Source organism: Diadema setosum, chromosome 14 (genome assembly GCF_964275005.1).
Source record: "Diadema setosum chromosome 14, eeDiaSeto1, whole genome shotgun sequence".
In the NCBI taxonomy this organism is placed as follows: Eukaryota; Metazoa; Echinodermata; class Echinoidea; order Diadematoida; family Diadematidae; genus Diadema; species Diadema setosum.
In genome coordinates this window covers 18,071,150-18,096,615 of record NC_092698.1, presented here as the reverse complement: position 1 = coordinate 18,096,615, position 25,466 = coordinate 18,071,150, and the positions used below count along the sequence as shown (strand labels likewise).

At 40.9% G+C, this 25,466-nt stretch overlaps 1 protein-coding gene across 1 annotated transcript in view; it reads left to right on the top strand.

Annotated features, from left to right (window-relative positions):
• Positions 1–12,750, top strand: part of LOC140237393 (activin receptor type-2A-like) — a 54,536-nt gene extending 41,786 nt beyond the window's left edge. The window contains exons 3-7 of the mRNA XM_072317314.1: positions 2,694–2,877; positions 5,217–5,923; positions 7,096–7,234; positions 10,013–10,143; positions 11,521–12,750. Coding sequence (XP_072173415.1) covers positions 2,694–2,877; positions 5,217–5,923; positions 7,096–7,234; positions 10,013–10,143; positions 11,521–11,784 — 1,425 coding nt within the window. The 3' untranslated portion in view covers positions 11,785–12,750. The remainder of the gene's footprint in view (positions 1–2,693; positions 2,878–5,216; positions 5,924–7,095; positions 7,235–10,012; positions 10,144–11,520) is intronic.
• Positions 12,751–25,466: the final 12,716 nt, after the last annotated feature.

Here is a 25,466-nt window from a genome sequence, read left to right as displayed (position 1 = left end):
TCTGTATCATTTGGCGCACGGCTATGTCTGGAAAAAAATCGAGATCACTGTCACTTATGACCCTCGTAAAATCCATGGCGTAAGCAATACGCAGTCCGATTTATTGGTTTTTGTGCTGCATGAAACAGTTGAAGCACATACATTGTAGCAGGGTTCCTCTCTTGCCTACTCACCACCCTGCTGACTGAAAATCGACCCCTGTCGCATTGCACCGAACCTGGCACCGCTGACTGGCTAAGCGTGCACTCACCAGTATTGACCGATTCGGGTTCGTTGAGGGCAGCAGACATTTTATGACACTGGGCGCAGCCATGAGCTCAAATTGCGGTGTCTCAGCCGACCCCCCCTGCTCTCCCCCACCCCACGGGCAACATGTTTATCGCGCACTTGTAACAAAGGTTCGCGCACTAAGCAAGCATTCGCGCACTCAGTACGAGATGCCCATTGGCTAAAACAACCATGCATCAGTTTTTCATCAAGCGCGCGTGAGAGGGGTGGGGAGAGAGAAGGGGGGGTCGGCTGAGACACCGCAGTAATGGCGCTGCCCATGCCAAAAATACACATAGCGCGTCACAGAATCGGTCAATAAAACGCATGCGCAGGAGGACGATCTAGTTGTGCATGTCCAGTATTTTCTCTTAAAGTCGGTTGTCTTTTTGCTCTTATTTTCACCTAACTACTAATTGCACAAACACGAGACTTCGCAGGTAGTGAGTCTGGTGTATACAGACTAGTAATATGTTAATCAAATGCATATTCATGAAGGCGCAGACTTGTGTCGGGAAAAAAATTGCAACCCTTTCCCACGGTTGACTCAAACAGAAAAATACACATATCTCGAAAGATACATCAGCATTTTTGCCCCAAAATCATATGAAGGATGATATATCCATTATATGTGTGAAGTTTCAAGGGATTTGGTGGTAAAATAAGGGAGATACGAGAAGGTGAACTTTCGAGATTTTTTGTCCTTCCCTCCGCACAGCGCTTCGATGACCGTTAAGAATTCAAAAGCTTTGGCCTCTTATCAGTGAGTTAATTGCACCGCAGCACAGTGGCTGTGATATACCCCGCGTTCACATTGGTCCCCGCGACGCGGGGACAGCCACAAGAGATCTTATCTTTTTTACGACTGACCGTTCACACTGGTACCTCATCTGTCCCCGAGCTGTGGGGACATTTTGAGGATTGGAGCAAGCTCTGCCACTTGAAACCAGGCATACAGTAGCGCATGCGCACATTTGATGACCACAGTTGGATGCTATCAATTTGCGCCCCAAGGTCACTCTCCCCTCCAAATCTTGTCCCCATACCCGACTTGCTTCGCGTGGACGAGGGGACAAGTCCCAGCGAGCGTTCACATTATAGTTTTTGAGGAGAAAGTCCCGCAGCGTGGGACTTTTCCCGCATCGCGTGGACCAATGTGAACGCGGGGAGTGTCATAGTAGTGCTGCTTGAGATGAGCCAACTAACCCCGCGTTCACATTGGTCCCCGCGACGCGGGGACAGCCACAAGAGATCTTATCTTTTTTACGACTGACCGTTCACATTGGTATCTCATCTGTCCCCGAGCTGTGGGGGCATTTTGGGGCTTGGAGTGAGCTCTGCCACTTGAATCCAGGCATAGCGCATGCGCACATTTGATGACCACAGCTGGACGCTATCAATTGCGCCCCAAGGTCACTCTCCCCTCCAGATCTTGTCCCCGTACCCGACTTGCTTCGCGGGGACGAGGGGACAAGTCCCAGCGAGCGTTCACATTATGGTTTTTGAGGAGAAAGTCCCACAGCTCGGGACTTTCCCCGCATCGCGGGGACCAATGTGAACGCGGGGTTTATTTGGCTGATTCCTGGAATGGGGGGGGGGGGGGGGAGGGGTAAGAGTGAGAGGTGGGGGGGGGAGTAGATGGGGAGGGGGAGATAGGGGGAGGGGTGAGGAAGAGGATATTAAATAAGGATTGAGGGAGGGTAGGCCTATATTACATTCTGTTGTAGTCATTCCACACACATGAATTTGGACAGAATTAAAGATGTGCTAGGCTGGTGATTAATGAATCAAGCAGAAATTTTTATATCAAGATACAGGTGACACTCTGAAACTTAATCAACCACTGTGGTAATTTGTGGGTACTCTGAAATAGCAGGGAGGTGCCTGTCTGGAAATAGCAAGTATCCTGGAGCTACTACTAGTGCATTTACATTACTGTAGCTGTAGCATTTGGATTTTGCCTGCAGTGACAGTTATGTATAATTATTCCAAGAGCTAGTTATGCTGTCACATTCAATGACTGATTGACATCTGAATATGTTGAAATTTTATACATGTTTGACATAGCTCAGCACTTCACTGGTAATTGGTATACACTGTACATGTGGATTTGACTCCAGACATTTCATCAAAAATTGCTGTTGCTTTGAAGTTGAATTAATATCCTGTATTCATGAAAAGCTAATTTAAACTTGCCTTTGTTGAAGAATACCGCATTGATCAGCTCAATGTTGTCATGTTGTTAGTTTGATTTGTGCATTCTTTTGTCAAAGATCACATTTGCATCCTTGGATGAATCAGAATTTCTACTTGCATTTTTACCCCTGATTTTTATGATCACTATATTGGGTAGGAGGGATAGGTTGTAGGAGGGTTAGACCCACAACAGTATATTGCACAGCACTTTGGTGTTCTTCTCTGGGCAGGTAATGATGAGAGGCTGCTGGCAGAACCAGGACGACTGCCTGGACACCAATTACTGCATGAGCTCGCGGCCTGCGGACCAGAACCTCTACTTCTGCTGCTGCATAGGCAACCTGTGCAACATGGACTTCTCATTCTTCCCGACGCCGGAGCCGCAGACGACGCTCTCTCCAACTCCCACTACAGGTGAGGCTTTTCATCTTCTGTAAAAGTTGTCCTGTCTTTGCGGCCAATCTGTGTGTTTACAGTACTAGTACTTTCACATTGATTGCTTCCTTATGCTGACACAGCAACTTTAATTGTCCTGTAGGCATCTGTAATTTCGTTTCACAGACACCTTCTTGCATACTGCTGCTTGAGATACATGTAGAGGGATCATGCAGGATTAGTGGGGTAGATATGTAGCAAAAATTGGTCGAAATGTTCACATCTAGAGGAGAGTATGAAATTTTGCATATAGAGGTATTTTGGGGCGCTGATTTTGAAAATTGCCAGATCCAAGAGATCTGACTACTGGGTCGGCCGCCATTTTGAATTTCCAATATGATCGCCATCACGAAATATTCAAATACAGTGTATATCCCTATCTTGGATTCTAAATAACCTGTGGCACCAAAATTTAGTACACAAGAACATTTTGATGTGTTTAATTCAGTGATGGATTAATTTGAAGTGTCCGACAAGCATCGAATGGCAGCCATTTTGAATTCCAATATGGCTGCTTGGACGAAATGTTTAAAATAAAAGTTCTAAATGATGAGTGACGCTGAAGCTTGGTGCAAATCGGTATTTTAACATGATGGGTTCAAAAAGTGAATAATGTGATGTGTCTGACAAACACTATGCCCGCCATTTTTTAATTCCAGTATGGCTGCCAAGACCAACATCACAACTAAAATTCACGGGCATGCGGAAAAAGTGCAGCAAAAATAAAGCATAATGCACTTTCACTGACGTCACAATGTACATACAGCGACGTGCACTCAATCAGTTACAAATGCGCTCTCAATTAGGTAGCCTAATTAATAAACCCGAGATAGAGATTTTTAACACTCCAACATGGCAACCATAAAGAAGAAATGAGATTGGCTGCCTAGCAACTTGTCAGACATGTCAAATGAATCTGTTATTGAAGTTATCATATTACCATGCTTTTATGTATCAAATTTCAATGGCCTATGTCATTCAGAACTGAAGATACTGAACATGTTTTGTGATGGTGGCCATATTGGAATTCAAAATGGTGGCCAACCCAGTAGTCAGATCTCTTGGATCAGTCAATTTTTGAAATCACTGGGCACCCCAAATACCCCTATATGCAAAATTTCATACTCTCTGCCAGATGTGAGCGTCTTTTTCACATATCTGCCCCAAAAGTTGTAGAATATTATTGTCGTAGAAACATGTTTCTTTCAATCTTTTCTTTTTATCCTTTCTTTTTTGCCAATGAGCGTGATGTTGAGATAAAGAAGATTGAAAGATGAATTCCAGTCCTGTTAAAAGTTAGTCTGATTAGAAAGAGTGAAATCTTATAGGCACAACAGTGAAAATTTGATCAATATTGGATAAGGATTGAGGAAATTATGAAATTATAAAGTTGAACTTGTTTTCACATAATACTTTAGGGACAGTCAACATGACTATGCAAGTGAGTGAGTTGATGATGTCATGCTCTCACAATGTTGCCATATAGTTTCTATACAGAGTTTTGAAATTTGCCTTTTACATGTATGTTCAAACACATTTGTGCCCAGTCTGAAATCCTAATATATCTGACTGATCATTATTCTGAAGTTACAATCACTTAGGAATATAGTTATAATACAACTCCATAGCAGAAAAATTGAATTTCGTCAATTTTTTTTCTCTTTTTTGCATAGTGAATGGAAAATTGTGAAGCGGTGCCAACATCAGTTCCTTCACACAATTGTATGCATATTCATATTAACTGTTGGAGAACTGTATTTCCAAAATTGGTGAAAGTTCACAATTTTATATCTGTTTACATTTTTATCCAATTTTGATCAAAGTTTCACTGTTCTACTAATAAGATTTTACCATTTCTTTTCTGACTGACTTTTAATTAGGTTGGAATTCCCCTTTAAAGGCAGCACCCCTATTGTATCAGCTGGAGAAAAGTATTAAGGAGGTTCGCACACAAGGCTTTCAGCTACCATACAGAATGCAAGTGGCGATAACCAGACTGTAGTGCAACTCTTGAATTCTCTTAGGATTCCAACTCCCCAGCCTCCCCCCCCCCCCTCCAGCTTCCCTGTAGGAAGAAAGTAGATGAAATTTATATTTTTCATTATGTAATGGTATCAATCTTCTCTTGTGGATTAGATAAATCAGAGGATACTTCTGATGAGATTTACGTTAATACACCGAAAATATTCGTGGTATTCTCAGTACCATATTTATACGCAATTCCCTGGAAAGTGTATGGGGATTACACACATGATTGGGCACTGCATTCCATATTTGTTTTGTTTTTGTTTTTTTGTTTTTTGTGTGTGTCAATATAGGGTCTGGGGAGCCTGTGGAAAGGATGAAGAAGAATGAGATGCTGACCAAAACCATCTTGTATTCCATTGTACCAATCACCATGGTAACGATTGTCATTATCTTGCTGTACTGGATGTGCAGACGGCACCGCTACCATTCCCTCATCCCCATCCCTACTGTGGAGCCCACGCCGTCCCCTCTCACCACTCTACCTCCCATCCAGCTCATCGAGATCAAAGCCCGGGGCCGTTTTGGGGCAGTCTGGAAGGGCTCTTGCCTCAACGACATTGTGGCCGTCAAGGTGTTCCCCATCCAGGATCGCAACTCCTGGGCCAACGAGCGCGATATCTACAACCTCCCCCACATGAACCACGAGAACATCCTCCGCTTCATCGCCACAGAGAAGCAGGGTGAGGGCCTGGACCAAGAACTGTGGCTGATCACAGAGTTCCACCATCTTGGCTCCCTGTGCGACTACCTCAAAGCCAACGTAATCTCCTGGAAAGAATTGTGCGGCATCGCGCTCTCCATGGCCAAGGGGCTAGCCTACCTCCACGAAGACATCCCTCCCACCACGGCCATACCCCTTGTCAAACCCGCTGTGGCCCACCGCGATTTCAAGAGCAAAAATGTGCTGCTAAAGAATGGCCTGACAGCGTGTATAGCAGACTTTGGATTGGCCTGTGTATTTGAAGCGGGCAAGAATCCAGGAGATACACATGGACAAGTAAGAAACCAATATTGTCGGTTATAGAATATCACCTTTTATTGTTGGCCAGTTAATCAAAAGCTGTTCACGTCATGCACGTGTTACCGTTGACGAAAGATCATTTGTGAGCTATCTGAAGGTCTCCCGTCATGAACTCACACTGCGTTTTATCAGCAAGGGTATCTGCCCCACACGAGTCATTTCATCCTAACAAATCAAGTAGAGTTTTAGCACCCCGGTACTTTGCAATGGAAAAGATGTTGTACACACAGTAGTTCCATGAAAATCATGTGGCATGTATCAAACATTCATTAGCTTTTTTCGATGGTGCTAATTTGGGGTGAGATTTTTTTTTTTTTCTTGGCGAAGCTCATTCCAGCTGGTCCTGGCATATTCCAAATTCACTTTCTCCTCATCTCAAATCTAAATTTCCAATGAAAATCAAAAAGAAAACAAATTGCTTGTTCTCCCTGAAATGAAAATAACAGATGTAATCGTCTGATCTTGTTTTGCCCTTTTGTCTGTTTGGAAGGTGTGCCCTTTCACTGGCTAGCATTTGGCAGAGTACACACGACTGCTTTTTCTAATTTTGATCATTTGAAAAAGTTATTCCTGTGTTTCATGCAGTGTGTAAGAGGCATGTAAGGACACTGAACAAGACATCATGAACCCTGTGCATGAAGTAATAAAAAAATTAGCAGGCTGTATATCTTGACAGGAGTTGCTTTGTACAGATATGCTAGTTATGAAAGCAGCTGCAGGACTTTCCCCTCTGAAACAATAGTGTGGACACTCATTGGGACCTGTTCCCCCGTCCCTGTGAAGCAAGTCGTGTCTGGGGGCAGAATTTGAAGGGGATAGTGACTTTGGGCCGTAATTGATAGCACCCAGCTGTATTCATCAAATGTACATGTGTACACGGAAGTCTGGTATCCAAGTGGCAGGGCTCACCCAATCCCCAATTGCTCCTACGGTGCGGGGACAGTCGCTCAGTTATAAAAAAGATAGATCTATGATGATGGTCCCCGCGATGTAGGATCTAGTGTGGACGCAGGTATGCACGTATGCGTGTATGTGTGTACATGTATGTGTGTATCGTGAGTATGTGTGATGGTATTTGGTAGCAATCATGCTAAAAAAGTGCACATCCCCACTAAAATGTCTCACCTCAATGTTGGCTATCTCCTCAGGTTGGAACAAGACGTTACATGGCACCGGAGGTCCTGGAAGGCGCCATTCAGTTCAAGCGGGATGCCTTCCTACGCATCGACATGTACGCCTTTGCGCTGGTACTCTGGGAGCTGGTGACGAGATGTACGATACAAGACGGTATGCAGGTTTCCTTGCCATTTTGTGTTTACTGCTGTGAAGAGCTTTGTCTCGATGGCAGAAGCCCGGGTTGGCTTCGCTTGACAAAACAGAACAGAATGAAAATTACATTGATGCAATGTAGTTAAAAGTAATATGCTCCGAGAATGTACTAGTGTCCAAATTAGAAGTGCAATAGTTTATGAATTATGGTATATGCTATAAAACAAAAGCTAAAACTGATGCTCGTGTCTGTCTGCCTTTGTGATGTCACATATGTCAAAAGATATAAAAGAAAATATAAAGAAAATTCAGCATAATTTCACTTTTTTCGTATAATAAAAGAATCAGATGGCAGGGGGAATAATATTACCCTTAACATATGTCAGTGATAAGTCGGAATATGTATTTTTTTTTTAGATTAAATTTTTTGAAATTATCTTTATTTTTTCCCTATATTGTTCTACACATGTGACATCAAAAACTGTTGTAGTCTTCTCATCTAGCAGTGACGGTACAGAACTTCAAAAATTCATAACTTTTGAACAGATCATCTGATTTTCCTCAAACTTTCACTGATGTGTTCTACTAATATTGTTGCATTCACTCAATCCACATTTGTATGAAGGTGAACTTGTCCCTTAGAGCATTTACAGTAAACAAACAGCAAACCAAGAAAATATTTCCTTGCAGTAGAACGCAAGGTGATGTCGATTTGAAGTGTGATGTACAGGTAATATTTCAGTTGAAATGAGGAACACTTGCAAAGGCATGACAACGAGTCTCTAATCATTCAACAGAAGCTAATGGCTGATCAATAAATCTGTCACATGGGGAAAAAAAACAAACAATTGTGCACTTGTTCGTCTCGTGTAGCTCAGGAAAAATTTGTACTATGTGATTTAAAGAGTGTTGCCAAGACAAGTCAAAACTTTCCCCAGTGTTTATCTCTGACAAACCCTCCACAGTGGTATCAAGTACACAGATGTAACTGTAAGATAGGCCTGTCACATGACCTGTACATGTACTTCCAAACATTGCCTTATATTCCTGCGTGCCCACTATCAAGGGTTGAACAGGGTCAGAAGGTAGCACATGCCATTGTGCATTTAAACAGATGGCCACAAAAACAAAACAAAACAAGGCAAAACAAATAAACAAACAAACAATCCCACTTCTTGGGGAGTGACAATCGCCTGCCATAGACACCCACATTTGAGTCACTGCCGTAGGTAAAAACCATAGAAATTGAGCTCACGCTAATGTACAAATGTGTGTGTACATGTACTGGTAACTTTGGTAAGGACTACCTGTGGATATTCCAATGCAAGCATGAGTGTGTTTCAAATTTCTTTTTCATGTTTATTAACTTGTCACAAATAGAAAGAAATTTAGAGAAGCTGGTTGGTGGAGTTTCAATTTACATAGTTTCAGCTGATTCATGCTTGTTTTGGCATTGAGCAAGCAATCTACTAAGTGTGAGGGATATCTGTATTCTGCCCATTGAGCGTGAGAGTCATAAGTACATGCACATATTTCAAATTGCTACTATTGTATGCTCTCAATTATACTTTTTAACTACTTTTTCGTTTTGGTCAGAAAGCAACTTTGAATTATGACACCCATATGGCAATGATTTACCCTGCAAATGAATGCACAAAATATATACATTATACATAAGAAATTTATCGAATAACAGGTTGGGAATATAACAACTTTTTCATTGCCATTCCCCTAAGAAAAGCTTCACACTTGCCCGTGCCACCATTCTTAGAATCACCAGCATTAATCGCATTATTTAGGATTTCAACTGAAAGTGAAGTGAAATTATATAAGATGAAATACTCCCGCACTGTTTTCAAAACTGTTAACATCCCGAAAAGAAAGAAATTAGTCATACCGCTTGTGATTGTGGTCATCGCTACTCTTGATTGTAATCACTTATCAGTTCGGCTCTCAGACACATGATGAGCAACAATGATACCATTATCAGCATTGCCCTTTATCACATAATCTTAGTGGTATTGAGAGTTAAGGATTATCAGTGCTGTTTTTCCAGTTTCTGTGCCACGAGGTGAATGTTTGAAAGGGGATGAATTTTGAAGAAATGACTTTGAATGTTTTTGCCTTTACTGAGAAAGGTGACTTTGGCAGGGCTGGACATTAGTGATGGCTCAGTGGCCTGGGGCCACTTAAAATTGATGCATGGCCACCAAATTTCCAAAAGGTCTATCTTTTGGTGACCTGATTGGGACCTTGGGATTTCAAATGGATCGTTATGTTTCTGTTTATTTTCTGGCCACCAAACTTTCAGATTTAAAGATTTTAGTGGCCCTAAAGGGCCCACCCTAGAAAACTGTTAGTGTCAAGCCCTGCATTTCATGTCGTCTGTTTGTAAATCTACTTTGTCACCCCCAGATCTCATAACCACAGTCGTAGAAAAACTTGATGGAATGTCATGACAGAAAGTCATGACTCGGGTTACCATGTGAGGTTGAGCCTGGCTGGTGTGATTTTGGACAAACTTTTACAGTTACAGGTCACAAATCACTAAACTTAGACGAAAAATGTTCTTGTCCGTCCATGTTTTCAGCTGGAAATGTCCAATGTTGATGTGATATGGGAGGAGGGATAAAGATAAGTTGGCAAATTATTAACATGGAATTATATGCTTGCAAATTCAAAGGTCAGAAGTTACCTGTACTTTGATGAACAAGATTGAATGTCCAGTTGTAATGGCATTTTGTAGGGAAGGATGAAAATGAATTATATGAACGTGTCTGTTTGCCCCGTACCCAGGTCCCATCCCGGAGTACCGGCTTCCTTTCGAAGAAGAGCTTGGCCAGGGACCCTCGCTGGAGGACATGCAAGAGTGGGTGGTGGTCAAGCGGAAACGTCCGGCCATCAAAAACCACTGGCTGAAGCACAAGGTAAGGACCGCTCCACTAGCCATGCAGTGTGTCATGCTGCTGGTATTGCATAGCAGTGGGTATCTAATTGGCTTCAAGACTAGGTGGCGACCTGGTAGCAACTCAAGTCTCGCTGGTCGCGGAGATGTCTCCGCGATGTTTCCTGAAGACTAGCCCGGTCTCCAGAGAGTCGCGAAAGAATCAAACATGTTCAGTTTTTTTTCTGAGACTTTTTCCCAATCTCTCTTCTTAGTCACGGCCAAGTCGCAGAGACTAATTTTCTCCATTACATCTCTGCAACCTAGTGGAGACCCATGGTGAACTGCCAGGGACAATGTGGAGACATCACGGAGGTGCCTCCGTGACTGAGAAGACGTCTTGACCCTTTATTCTCATGTGACCTTCTAACGCTCGGTCCGATCTTAAAAATGTTAGTACCAAAAGTTGCGCAAGACTTCTAGGAAAAAAAGTAATGAAAGGATAGCTTGACAACTGATGCAGTTTCAGAGAAGTCACAAAATTACAAGGGGGGGGGGGGAGGGGAGGGGCATCAAATTGACCTCCCAGTTAATCTAGAGTAAAGGCACATGGCTCCTCTTAATCATGGCATTTTAGATACTCAGAGGAAAAAAAAAATATAGATGCATTCAGTCACCGTGAGTCTGAGGAAATAGGTGCAGTCCATGTAGGGAACCAGGCTTGGAAGCAGGTGCAATGAATTAGCTATGAGTTGTTAATGGAGTAATCGGACCTCGCAAATTTCCATGTGAGAGGCCATTGGAGAACTTCAGGTGCATATCTAATGAGGTTGGTGTGTATAGGGAATGTAGGCCACCGAAACATCCATTTTTTTTTTTTTTCAGAATCATGGACCCAAAGATGTTTCTGAATATTTGGGTTTAAGTGCGTACTGAGGTAAAGAATGAGTTTGAAATAATAACTACTAAAAAAAATAATAAATAAACACACACAGATGAAGCCTCCCAAAGACTCAAATAGGTAATTACAAAACAAGCACACACACACAAAAAAAAAACGTATGTGAAAGTTAACATTGCTACTAAATACGGGGTGTTTTATTGCTGGGCTCGGTTTTGGTAACTCTAGTTGCTGAGGGGGGAGAAAATGGAAAGAAAGAAAGGAATGCCTTCTTTATGTGCATCATGGTTCTTGTTGAATACACCACTTCTGAATTCCATTTTATTTTTGTCTGTTTTAGTGCAGCTTCTCTGTAAGCTAAGTGGTATGTGTAGCCTGTTGGAGCCTTGCTCTACGTTTGCTTTTCCAAATTTGCAAAGTTCACTTTACAAGCTAGTACTGATACACAGGGATCTGTGCAGTGTGTGCTCTGAATGGGAACTGTGCTAATTACATTGCTCCATCTCCCAACTTTTCCAGGGCCTGGAGCTGCTATGTGAGACAGTTGAGGAGTGTTGGGACCAGGATGCAGAGGCACGCCTCTCAGCAGGATGCGTGGAGGAGCGGATAGCCCAGTTCAGCCACTGCCACACGAACGGCCACCACACTTCGCCGCAGACGCCACTCATCATGCAGACGTTGCACAACAGCACCAGCTTCGAGAACACCAACACGACGGAGAGCACAGACGTTATACTGTACAGGAACTCTCCTTCACCACCACCGAAGGAATCCAATTTATAAGACTCAATGAGACTGCTCACAAGTGACTTCAATCCCCACACTCAGTGTGGAATTCTGCGACGATGAACACAGACAAACACACACAAAAAATTGACAAACTGAATGGCAAGGGTCAACAACTGGCAGTTCGGCATGGGCCATCTTCGTCGCAAGGTTGGTGCAGCAACAAACTGCGGGATATAATAACTTCATCATCATGCCAACCAGGAGGCTGCTCAACGTGGATGAGGTGTCACCGGGAACGTGCCGAGAATGCACAAGGAGCTGACAACCCACGTGGAGGGAAGCACAAGTTCTGTGCAGTCAGCAGCGGACATCGTCTGCACGCCGATGTCGTCAGAGAGTGACCCCCAAATGGCCGTGGTTTGGATGCCACCGCCATTGAATGCAGAAATGGCCTTTCACCGTGACACGTTTCTGCTTGGAGGATACCCACGACACTCCTTCAATCGTAGCCAGAGGCGTGGCTGGTGTGTTGGAGAGCCCACAACCTCTTCAGTGAGCCAAAGACAAAAGGCGCCCCACCCCAATACTTAACCCTTTAGCTGCCAGCTGGGGCGTTGTAGCACAATGTTGCATGACTGTGATATACAAGGCCAAATCATAAACTGTAAAATGGGATGTACTCTGTCCTAATTGCACCCTCCCCCCTCACCCTTCCTTTCTCTTTCAATCTCCGTGATACGTTTGTCGCCAAGAGAAAAGATATACTTTGGACGTGTTCCTCGAGGCTTTCCGTGAGGGAACAGCGGCAGGATATTGCAAAGATTACGTTTTGTAAATACGGGAATTCCTCTGAGAGGATTTCCCAAGATGGCGTTTGCATGCTCCGCAGCGCTATCTAGCTCATGCTGCGTCAGCATCGTTGTCTGCAGTTATTTATTGCTGCCTTGGCATAGGAGAGTATATTTCATTACTGATGCTTTGTGTGCACAAGAGAACTTTTTATGTCTGTGTTGCATTTTTTTTTTTCCGTCTTCTTTTTTTTCTTCTCCCTTTTAAGTGTACATGTCAAACTCTGTTTCTGTTTTTGCCAGCATTCGATGAATGCATAGTTGCTGTCATTGCTGCAGGATATTAGAGTATAATGTAGATGTATATATATATATTTTTTCTTTTTGTCCTGATTATGATGTTGCCGTTGTCCACTATGTTAGCAGTCAAGGGCCTTGTCGCGTGGATGCCCTACTATGCAAGTAGCTTACAATAAGTACAACCGCTGTGGTTTCAATCGATGCATTGTGCAAAAGCCGACAGGCTGTTGCTGCTGTGGTAGCAGTGATTGTAGGGTACATTTTAGGTAGTCTTTTCTTCAGTGGCACCAGATTGTTAACTTTCTTTTCTTTTTCTTTTTTTTTTTTTTTTTCTTTTTTTTTTGCAAGACTTTTCAAAAGTCTTAATGCAAAGACTACGGGGAGGAGGTTTTGGAGAGTAAACAGTAAATCATGTCCTCTCAGGAAAGTAGAGAAAATAGAACCCTGCTGTCATTCTTGATTTTGTACATGCCGTTTTGGTCATTATATCGAAACCTTGTTTTCTTTTTATTTCTGTTATTAAGCTGAACATTATGAAGCAACGCATACAGTTAAACAAGAAAAATGCTGCATGTTTCAGAATAGTTGTTGATTTTTTTTTTTTTTTTGAGGGGGGGGGTGGGGGGATAGGTAGTCATGGGTACAATGTAAGAGGTTAACTCAGAACATACAGAATGCTGCATAAATGACTTCAACTGAGTCTGCTCCATTTCATTCTTTCTGTCTATTTTCTCTCTTTATGTCTATCCCTCTTTTCCTCTCTCCCCTGTTCTCTCTCTCACATTCTGCAGTGTATCCCCCCCCCCTTTTTTTTATCTCTGCTGTTGACTAAGCTGAGGAGTTAGTCTTGGCTCAATGCGCACAGATTCTCATAAAAACAAAGGCACACTGGAGAAGGGAATTTGAGCTGAGTATGATCTCTGTGGGCGTTCCCTTCCTTCAAAGGGGGAGATGAAGCTCCTGCAAAACGTGATAAAAATTACAAAATTCGCATGAAAGTATGTTTCCACGGATTGGAGGATAGAATTGTGGCTCACCTGTCACAAAGCATTATATGAGGGCATTAAAGGAAGCTTGAAAGCAAGAACATGTAGTCGTTTTGCCACTTATTTTAGATATTTCTTATGTTTACAGATGAAGGTGATGCACAGTAACATGTCAAGAGGCAAAAAGGGTGCAGACATAGCACAAATTTCGCAAATGCCCTATTTCTGCTGCATTGAATGTGTCAATGTTATATGAGTTTTGCCAGTAGCATGAACAGTAGCAGATTCAATCCTGCACGAGTATATAACCTTAGAAAGTAGATTAAATGCAGAGAAGCCAGCCGGCATGTATTGGAGAGCATCTTGGTGTGAAATGAGAAAGGTAGGGGCCAAGTTTAAATTGCCCTTGTATTTGGTATGTATTTTATTATTTGAATATCCTCGAGTAAAATGCTGCAGGGTACATAAAGAGAATGCAACTCTGAGTTTGTGAGGCCCGTACGTGTATAGATACTGTGTATTTCAGATGACTGGTGTGTAGACAAAGTCTTGCGTTTTCAGCATTGATGTGCTTTTGTTCCTGTCCCGTTATTAATAGTTGGATTATCCCAGTATTCTCCTAAGGTCATGCGTAGGTGACTTTCTCACAGTGTTGATCACAGGGTGCATCACATCGTCGGCAAGCACATTGTGATGACATAGCGCCGCAGTGACGACATCAAAGAGATTGAACCTCTGGGCGACAGAACACCTGATCAGTGATCGTCTCCGCAGTTACGAACTCGTCACGTATGTGTGGTCTAATAGTTCGTAGTGTGGGGCACACATTTTGAGACGTGCACCACTTCCTTGTCTGCGTGCAGACTGCCCCGTTCTCTTCCCCCACCCGTCATGATGCATCTTTGATTTGTGAGATGTTTGCTTGTCTGGTGAACATACTGTTCCGTTTGCTATGTAGCTGTGAGATAACATTTGCATAGGGTATTTGGCATTATTGTCTACCTGTCAGCTGGTAGGATAGACAGCATTCTGCTCTGCTGGGGGGGGGGGGGGGGGAGATGGTGAGATGGTGGGAGGAGGTGTGAAGTCTGGACCAAACATACTCTCCTTGTTGGATGAGTATGATTACTCATTGAGCAAATATTTCAATTTCAGACATTCGCATGGCTTGGCAAATTCTGACAGAGATAAGCAAAGTTTAGCTTAGGATGTGCTTTCAGCAATGTACATGTAGAATGGCATGGGTGTTTTGAAAGTGTACTTGTGCTAAGATTCCAAGCCCTTATGTTTTATTGTCACATAAATACATAATACGCAGAGTACTTCTTTTTCTTCTGAAGTATGCCTGATATAAGGGCCCAATAAAGGCTTGTTAATAGGGAAAAAGTTGTTAAAAGGGATGTTCAAGACACAGACGCTATGTAAAATTAGGATTTGCTATTAAGGTGATTAGGTGACTTTTATTCCAATTTTCCAACAGTGCAATATATAGTCAACCCCAAGTTCAAGTTTTGAAACAAAAAAAAAAAAAGATAAAAAAAATCAGAAAGGTGCTCTTATTGAATTTTTTTTTTTTTTTTTGGTTGTTTAATCTGAATTTTTACAAGGATGCTAGAATAAGAGAGTTCCTTTTCTTTGCTCTGTTCAGCTTATTAAAATGAACCTAGAGCAAACTTACACCACACCATTTTGAGACGAGAAAAGGTGTTGCATCATCGGCAAATTATATTTCATTTAAATACCTAGGATGGTTTTGGCAAGCAGTGTTCCTGTGGATTTCGATATTCTCCCTGTATATTGAATTGCTCTCATAGGTCATTCTCAGCCAGTGCTCTCATGCTTGTAGTCTTTAATGTGCTTGGGCATTCTGTGTGCAGGTTCCCCTTGCATCTTGGTATATCTGTACACTGCTTTGATACTGAATCCAATCAGTATGAGAGCTGTAGTTGTACTGGTGGTAAAAGTAGGAGGGTTGTTTCTGCTGTTTTCATGTGTTGGTTTTAAGTTTTGATTAGCAAGGGGTAAGGAATGCTACATTGTAGCTCTATTGTGAGTCTTTGAGATGGGTATATCTTTAGTAATTAAGCTTGATCACGGGAAAATCCATTTGATGTCATTGAACCGCAGTTGGGAACGGTTGACATACATATATATGATTTTCTTTTCCTTTTGTTTGCCAACACAAAACCAATGACTGGTCAGCCTCGGGTCTGCGATGTTAACGTGACATACTGGCAGGTTCCTATGTAGCAACCATGTTGACATGCACCATGAGCAGCAGCCGTCGAGGTCCATATTTGAGGCACAGTGATACCGGTATCCTCTTTGACAGAGCATGCTGTAGAAAGTTAGCTATGATGAACTTCACTTGATTGAAAGTCATTTGGCTGTGTGAGGGTGGTACTGGTGTGTACAGGTTATCTGGACCACAGAGTCTCTTGCTGTGTTCTATCTTTCTCTTTTTCTTTGTTCTTTTTGAAAAGAAATCTTTAGAATGTTGATTCCCTCAGGCTGAAGGAGCGCTGATGCTCAAAAGTGTATATTTGAAGCAACAGAGCACCAGAAGATCATTTTTTTTTTTTGTTATGTCACAACAACCCCCTATCTTTCATTACGCTCAATATCCTCGTGGTGGTTGCCCACGTACACCTGGAAGTGTGGTTACCTCAGGAATAGCAGCTTCAGGGGTGATCTAGTGCACGGGGTACATCCCGTTTTGCGTCTTCCTACCTCCTCCTTCTCAATCAACTCAAATATGTTGGTTTATCTGGACCATCGGCTGTTCCTGTGAGCCCTAGATAACCGACAAGATTAAATTTCACATACCAGCTGAAGATTAAATTTCACATACCAGCTGTTGAGAACAGTTTAAGAGCAGCTTTCAGTGTATATGACTGTAATGCAACTGATTTATTTTGTATACCGGGTACTCTAAGACTTGCATTTCCTCATAATTTTTCCCCCCTCTATTTCTCATTTGATGGTCTGTGTAGGTATGGGTTTCTAAATTGATGAGTTGAAAAAAAGATTTTTGTTGTTATTATTGTTATTATTACCTTGGTACCAGTATATTATTCTGTTTCTTTTTCTTAGCAGAGGGAAGAATGAAAAAAAATCATAGCCTGAATTCAGGTATACAACTGTAATTCATGTATTTTGTTACTGTTATTGTGAAGGAAAAAAAAATATTGGATGAGAATTGTTTCTCTTTTGGTTTATATGGAATCATGCTTCAAAAATCAGTGTACCCCCCCCCCCCATGTGCATTTGAAGTGCTTCATAAAGCTCATGAAATTATTGCATTTATTTTAAAAGACAATATGTGGACAAGAGTGAAACATTTCCATGTTGCGCTCAAAATACAATTGTTCTTTCCATGGCCAAGTGTGTTTGATGCTCTTAATATGTGATCCTCTACTCCCCCCCAAATAAATCTATATATAGTGAGAAACATTATATAATGAGGTAATTGTCATGGAGTTGAGGTCCTTGTTACTGCGAGGATCCCCCTCACTCGAATTTAAGAGCAATACTGTGAAAAATCTGAGAGTAATATCCTGATTGATGTGAACAAAATGTAAAGCTTGACACGTTGATATTAAATGAGGACAAGACACAGTTTGAAGAAAGAATATTCATACGTCGCTTGCCATCTGGTCACTGCAAGCCAATGTATTTGTGTACACATATTTATATTGGTGTGTGAGTTACATCAGCTCTCTTCTGATTTCACTATTTATCCAAAAGTTGCCTTTTATTCCAGAAAATTAAATTATGGTCATTTTAACTTATACCAACTCAGGTGACATGCATGTAAAAGAAAAGGGTGAGAAAACAAAAAAAGTTCAGTTATTCCTTTACCCAAACTGCCAACCAGTTGCACAAAAACGAGCAAAACCAAGCAGTTGCACAAAAACGATACAGACATGGGAATGAGAAATACAAAGGAATGTGTATATGCAGTGTGAGAATTTAAATTGCCAACTCTCATAGCCTTGCTAAGCATCTTATTATGATATGTTATGTTGGGGCTCTCTGTGCAGTGAGTCGAAAAGAGAAAAGAGTAGTCTATTCAGCATCCCTTTGCCCCACCCCCTATGCTGACCAATGTACCGGTATTCATGTTGGTGTCTGACATAATACACGTCATAAATATACATTTCTTAGCATGAATGTTCACACAGTGACACATGCACGAGTGTACGTTGTAAGTTGAAGAAGATAATTTCAACTGTGTTTTGTGTGATCAGATCATATCTTTATTCGTAGGACGCTCTTCCATGGCCAGAGGGTTTTGGATCGATGCGTCGCGTGAGTAGGGAGGGTTTACTTATGCTACAGTGTGCACCGAGTTGATTAGGCTGGTATTCAAGGCCCTCATAGAGACGTACAACGCTTTCCACCCAATTTCTACACCGCACAAAAGATTTAGCACCAGGTACAATGTAGATACACAGCTGAGCCTGCACCTGTAAGAGGTATAATTATACAATGGGACTTTTGGGGGTCTAAATGCTACTGTACAACTGTCATGCTTACAGGATGGTGTATTTGAGATCACCCTTAACCAAGTGCAGTATATCCATTAGTCTTGGTGTATGGCTATGCTATGTGTCCTAAAGGGCCCCCCTCTACTACAAAGTGATGCAGTCAGGTCTCTTTCTGTACTTTTACTGCACTTTTCCCAACATATCATACTTGTTTTAGGTTGCAAGAACCACTAGAGGTGACAGACAAAAAGGATGCATTCAAAGCATGTCCAATTACAGGGCACATCTGATTACCATTTTATTTCCTCCCTTTTCTGGTACAGAAGAAGGGAAGGTTGTACTTGCCGTATGTATACATGCCATGCTTACAACATTGATCCACAGCTCTTTTACAAATGTGCCCCAAATCGTGAAAATCAGTACCTACCAGTATCACTAGTCTGTTGTCTTTGTGTTCTGGTGTGGAAGAAGGTATTGTAATTGTTCTGTACTTGCAATGAATAGTTGGATGTAATGTTTAGATGCGTTCAAAGGCTGTTGCTGCATATGCAATACATTGTATGTAGGTGCTGGCTCAAGAACTTACCCGTACTTTAATAGTGGGAACACAATTGTTGGTATAAAAGGGCTTTTTAAACTTTTTTGCTTGCAGACTTTGAATGTCCTACTTGCCATGATACTGATGACCAAATGAGGGTTGGGGGAGGGGGATGGGATTATTAATTTTTCATTATTGCATCATATTGCATCATTTTGTTTTGTTTGAGCCACTCTGAGCACATCAGGTGGCCAACATATGTGATCGTCTTGACCCTGCTCTATCGTTCTGTTTTTATGCTTCTTTTTTTTTTTCCCCCATTGTCAATCGTTATATTGCCAGCTCAAAATCTAATCAGGTGGCACAATCCACTGTAAGCCAGTAATTGTGATGTAGGGTGCTCTCAAGCTGATATCATGGTTAGACACAAACTTCTCTCTCACTCTCTCGTCTGTGCTCTGCTGCAGTATGTTACATGCGGCACCCATCTCTGGCAAAACATTCGAAATGCCCAGATTACCTTTCATTTTTAGCTTGTGTATCTCATATTGGTGTGTTGATTCTTTCTTGTTTTCTTCTGTTGAGCGAAAGTTATGTGTGTGTGTGTGTGTGTGTGTGTGTGTGTGTACATATATATATATATAATTTGCCGTCATCAGTGACTGTAGGAAGATAGCATGCACAGAAGAGAGGAAACTCACTTTCATTTCTCACCTTGTGTGATTGACCAGGTGTTGTACATGATCTAAGTAATCACTGTGTTTTGCTCGGAAAGAGTGAGCGAATAATTATACAAATGTAATATGCTCTACGAGAGTAGGGCATGCACGTGTGCTTCTATCACAGTAGGCGTGTCTAGTAATATTGCGTCACGTTTTACATGTACATAGCATGTTTATGCAAGCTTGTAAATTGATCTCTAGCAGAAAGAAATACTACCTCACGACGTCGTAAGAACATTTCTGCAGGAATCTACTAGGATGGCGGAACAAAAAAGAAAAGAAAAAAAAAGAAAAAAAAGAAACCTGATTATGATAATGTCGCATACTCGGTTATTAGTGATTTGCAAATAATTTTGCATGCATGCAAAGTAAATTATATACGTGCTAGTGTGTGTCCGTAGAATTGGATCCAGTGCTGCTTGTAATCTTTTTACCTATTGAATGGCAACATGTCCAGTCTACGCCGTACCGTCTTTCTTGGATGCTGCTGCTCCTGTTCACTTTTTTTGTCACCCTTGACCAAAGCCATTTAGCGAGGCAAGATCTCTGCTTGTTTGCGTCCGCAAATAGTGAACAATGTCTTCTGCTTGTAGTAATAATGCAAAGCTTCCCTTGCTGAGCCTCTGTAGTCACACCAGTAAACCAGGGTGTCACTGTGCATGTATGAGCAGTTCGGGGATTCGCCGTTGGGTGACATTCCACGGTCACATATTCATGCCCCGTTATCAAGATCCTGAAAGCAGTTTCAATATTTATGCCATTGTTTATTTTGCTCCGAACCAAACTATCATGCTCCGAGTGAGAGTAAGAAGCAGCTCGATGTAGCCATTGTTCAAGTGGCATGTATAAATGTAGAACAACTATTGGGAAGTTAACAGTGTCACATGCTCAAATTGCTGAAAAGTTATTGGAACAGTTGATTCCTGTTCCAGGGTATATCCACACAAATGCGAGTGGAAAGACCCTGTACATATCTTTTAAAGTGTATTCATGGGACTGTTGTTCCAAAGGCGCTAGAAGTTAATCGACTATGCTCAAACAGTGTATATGCCTTTGTACTGCTAGTTGCCCTCATGCACCACAAAATCATTTATCTTTGAACAGGGGAAGCATAAAACAAAGTGAAAACAAGGGCTGGGTGTGTAGAATAACTCGCCATTTTGTGAATGACCACCACAATATTCTAGTCATTTACATACAATATTCATGCAAATAATTCATCCCCCGGTGACCGAAATATGCACCGGGCAGTTGAGGTAGAAGTGTCGATACAATTGCGATATATTTCTTTGCTATGAAAGCCTATAGGCAGGCCCATTGAGATAACTACACATAATTGACACATGCAATTCTACACGCCAAAGATGATCTTAACATGAAGTGTAGGGTAGAAGAGGCAGCTTTGAAGGAGAGAGGGTCACCGTGGAGCGGAGTATCGCCCTCCACACCACGGAGCTATGAGCGCCGACTCAAAAAAGTCGCATGTGACTTAACGAATAGATTGAGATATGACATCTACAAATAATCCTATTCTAAATTATTGATAGAGTCTATGTATAACATATACTTGAAATGCAATTTTTTCTCTCGATAGAAATCATGATTGTTATTAGACTGCTTGTCTGTGATTTTATATGAAAGGATGGTGACAGTGGCCCGAGTGGTATGCGGGACAGTGGTAATGGTCGTTTCATGAAAAAAAAAAAAAAAAAAACTGCCATGTAGACGAAGATGCGAAACTGCCAGGAACATGGAGCCCGTCCCCACCTACAACCTATACATTTTCTTCATAAAAATGTCCAGCAGAGAGCGAGTTTTCAGACTTGCATTTTAGACTTGTATGCTGTGGGGCCCCGTAGAATCCAGATTGACGCCGATGTTTTGGCCAGTGTGCCCATGTCTTGTTCTTGTACGTGCATCTGGTCCATTTGATAGAGCTGATCATGTTAGCAAAACTAGAAATAAGGCACAATTAAGATACAGGAAAAAAGGATTGGTTATTTTCGTTTATTTATGTATTATTATCATTATCATTATTATTATTATTATTATTTTTTTTTTTTTTTTTGCTTCAGTTACCAGGACTCCACAGCATGTAAAGCTTGCAAATGCAAAACAGACTTGAAGTGAAATGCTGACCTTTTTCGTTACGCATCGCCAGGAAAGCAGCGCTTTGTCGTGACCAGGGCTCTGTGTTGTCGGACTACCTCAGGCAAATCTTGCGCTTAATCGGCAATGACCCCGGCTCTATTCTAGCTTTATATGTGTGTTTCCTATGTATGTACAATTGTATGTATGTATGTATGTATTATGTATATGTATATGTATATGTATATGTATGTATGTACAGGTATGTATGTGCACCCATGTTTGTGCACACTGAATGCAGCTTGTGTGTTGCTGCAACTCCAGGGGTTTTGTACAGAATCATCTTTTAACCTGATGCACTTACGATTATATTCATTACTTTCATGTGAACTCCTTCGCCTCTTTTTCTCCCTTCAGTTTTTCTGTCTCCCTTTCTCCCCATTTCCCTCTTGTATTATTTTTCTCTGAATAATATAGCTATCTTGCAGAAGGAAATTCTTATTGTATATGTAGAGTTAGTATTCTGATTTTTATGACTGTTCATGTGATTCGTACCTCAGAATTTAACTATGTTTCTTTAAATCATTGGACTAGTCGAGTGTGTACAGGTAGGACTATGTAGGTCTGTGTTGTAGATCTGATTCTGAGAGAGATTTCTCATAGGGAGCATCGTGTCATGTCATTTAATTAAACAAAAGTGTTACATCACAAATAACAGTACGTCTGAGTGAGCTTTCTTCGGTGTTTCTTGGCGTAAGAGTCCCTTCTTCAAGCATCAGTTTTGTTTTTTGTTGGTAACTTTGAAAAATCCAAAACCCGATATCCTTCTTTTGCAACTCCTTGTTGGCTTATCATTATATAAAGAAAACACATACACACAAACAAAAACCACAAACACACAACACACAACACATCCCCAAAGCTACCTTCCTATCTGTCAATATGTACATCTTGGATGTACTATACTAGATTATATGCACAACAAATGCATAAACAATGCTAATTATGCATTTGGAGTGTATAGTGACTGGAATAGTGCATGAAAGAACATGTATCAATTGTAATGGGAAATAAGGTGTATTTATAACATTGATTTGTTACATACTACAAGTGTATTTGTGTAACGGGATTCCCCGTGCAAGAATAAAAAAGTCAAGTTCACCACCGTGAACTATGATGAAATCCATGAATTTCATGTGTGGTACAGTTTTGACCAATCACATCATATTGTAAATACACTCAACAACTACACCAAGTATTATACTACACACAGGGCCTATAAGTGACAAAGTACAGAATATTTCAAAAACAATGTACTACAAGTATAATGTATGTTACATGATGGAAATGAGCAGCAAAACCTCGGACTTAAATAGACGAGACACGGTGGCAAGATTCAAGTTTTTATCTTTATTTGAAAACAAATGAACAAAATACTTTGTGTGTCATTCAAAGTCTTTTAGATCATACTGTCCAGGCATTTGTTACATTCCAAATCGGTGCATCGGCCACGTAGCACATCATGGAAGACGAGCACAGAAACACAAAGTGACATGTCACTTTAGAAACACAAAGTCACATGTCACTTTAGAGAGAGAAATGGAAAATGACCAGCTTCCCTTTACAGTGCGCTACTGTTATAACGAACACAGTTATAATACTCTTCATCTTCACCAACCACCACGAAATCTCCGTTCATCAAACTCGCTAAAATTACAGGTACCTCGAATCAAGCATAATTGGCGGTATCATGCTTTTTCATACATGGGCCCAACACTTTGGAATAGCCTGCCAAAATCTCTTTGACAAGCATCTTCTATTTATGGTTTTAAAAAGAACCTCAAGACCTACCTTTTTAATATGAATTGACAATTGTTTATCAGTATGTATATGTATATGTATATTGTTTATTGTTCTTATTATCTTCTGTGATACTGTTCTATAGGGACACGAGTATCTTTTTAGGTAGAATGAGCACTTTATAAGAGTCTCTCTATTATTATCATTATTATTATCATTATTATTATTATTATTATTATTATTATTATCATTATTATTATTATTATTATTATTATTATTATTATTATTATTATTGTTATTATTATTATTATTATTATTATTATTATTATTATTATTATTATTATTATTATTAACAAAATTCTGGTTACAGCGAAGTAAAAATTCAGGCCCCAACATTTTCCGCACTATGTTTTCTATTGTTTATTTTTTCGGTTGTAACGAAATTTCAATATAACGAAAGAAAAGTGCTGGTCTCGAGGAGTTTGTTACAACAGGAGTCGACGGTACTACACACTTCAGGATTCGCAACCAGGTGTGCTACTTACAAAAATACTCTTTATTTGGCACAAACATCATGCCAACAAGACAACTTTGCAAGTTGAAATTACTGTGTAGCCAAAATCTCTACACATTTTGTATCTATAATAGCATCCTATGTGTTTCCATTTTGACAAGATTTGTTTTAATACTGTATGTACGTGTCTTGTCATAACAGGGTTTGCCTGTTACATTGTGCCTCACTCATAACTGCTTGGAACGATACAAAGTCTTGACCATGCAGGATGTCTCGTCTTAAAGGGGATGGCTAGTAACTGATCAGTGGGAATGCTGGGGGATGATTGTTGTTCCAATCATTGTGGGATTCATTTAAGAGTACATTATATATCTATTGTTGTGTAAAAATTGTTTGCTTCAGAATGGTCTCATATTCAAGTAATGTGCAGTTTAATGTTTCTAGGTAAGCATGCCTGTACTGTGACGGGGCATTAAACTGCACATTGCTTGAATATGAGACCGTTCTGAAGCAAATAATTTTCACACAACAATAGATACATGTATATACGTGTAATGTACTCTTAAATGAATCCCACAAAAATTGGAACAATCACCCCCCAGCATTCCCACTGATTCCCACTGATCAGTTACTACCCATCCCCTTTAATGATAAAATCAGCTTTCCAGATGGCTGAATCAAAAAGACTCAAATTTCGAAAAATTTGCAATGAGAACGGCAGTAATGTCTCTGTTTCCCCCTCTTTGAAATGCAATTGAAGAAGTGATTACTAGTGCATTAATTGTCAATATTTTCAAGTTTGCTCTAGATGTCTGACTTGGTTAGTAATAATGTGGACTGGCTCCTTTCGGGGGGGAAACGACATTAATTGCCCTTACTAGAATGGTATTGCCCTCCTCTTCGACTTGGGCCAAACAATTCTACTTCAGGCAATATCCCCCTTATGGCCATTCCATATTATATCAATATTAACTTTGAGGGGCAATCTATCCTAGTGAGCACAGAATTAAAAAAAGAGGTGACAACATGCATAAACAGAATTCTTTACACTTCCTTGTGACTTGCAACTGCACCTCATGACGTGCATATCAATGTGTCGTTCTGTTCACATACATACTGTATAAGCTGTTATTTTTGCGAATTTCGCGAATCACAGTTGGATCGCGAAAATGTCTCAATGCGCTTTTTTAATAGTGCATCAACATAAGCGTCGGCGTCGATTCACGGAAACATCTTGCGAAAATGTCTATGACCTCGTCATTCGCGAAAATATCTGTACGCGAAAATAACAGCGTATACAGTACTAGAAAAGGCACTTGTTCTCAACCTCATTGAATTGTTGTGAGGACAGTGTATACATACCTCCTAAGAGATACGATTTACATTCGTAAGACTATACAGCAACATTGTCATGCTAACAAGAGATAAGTATAATGATTATGTTTCATCATCCCTGATTAAAAAAAGGGGGGGGTGTGGAGGATCATAGAAGTTTATCACAACTGAAGTA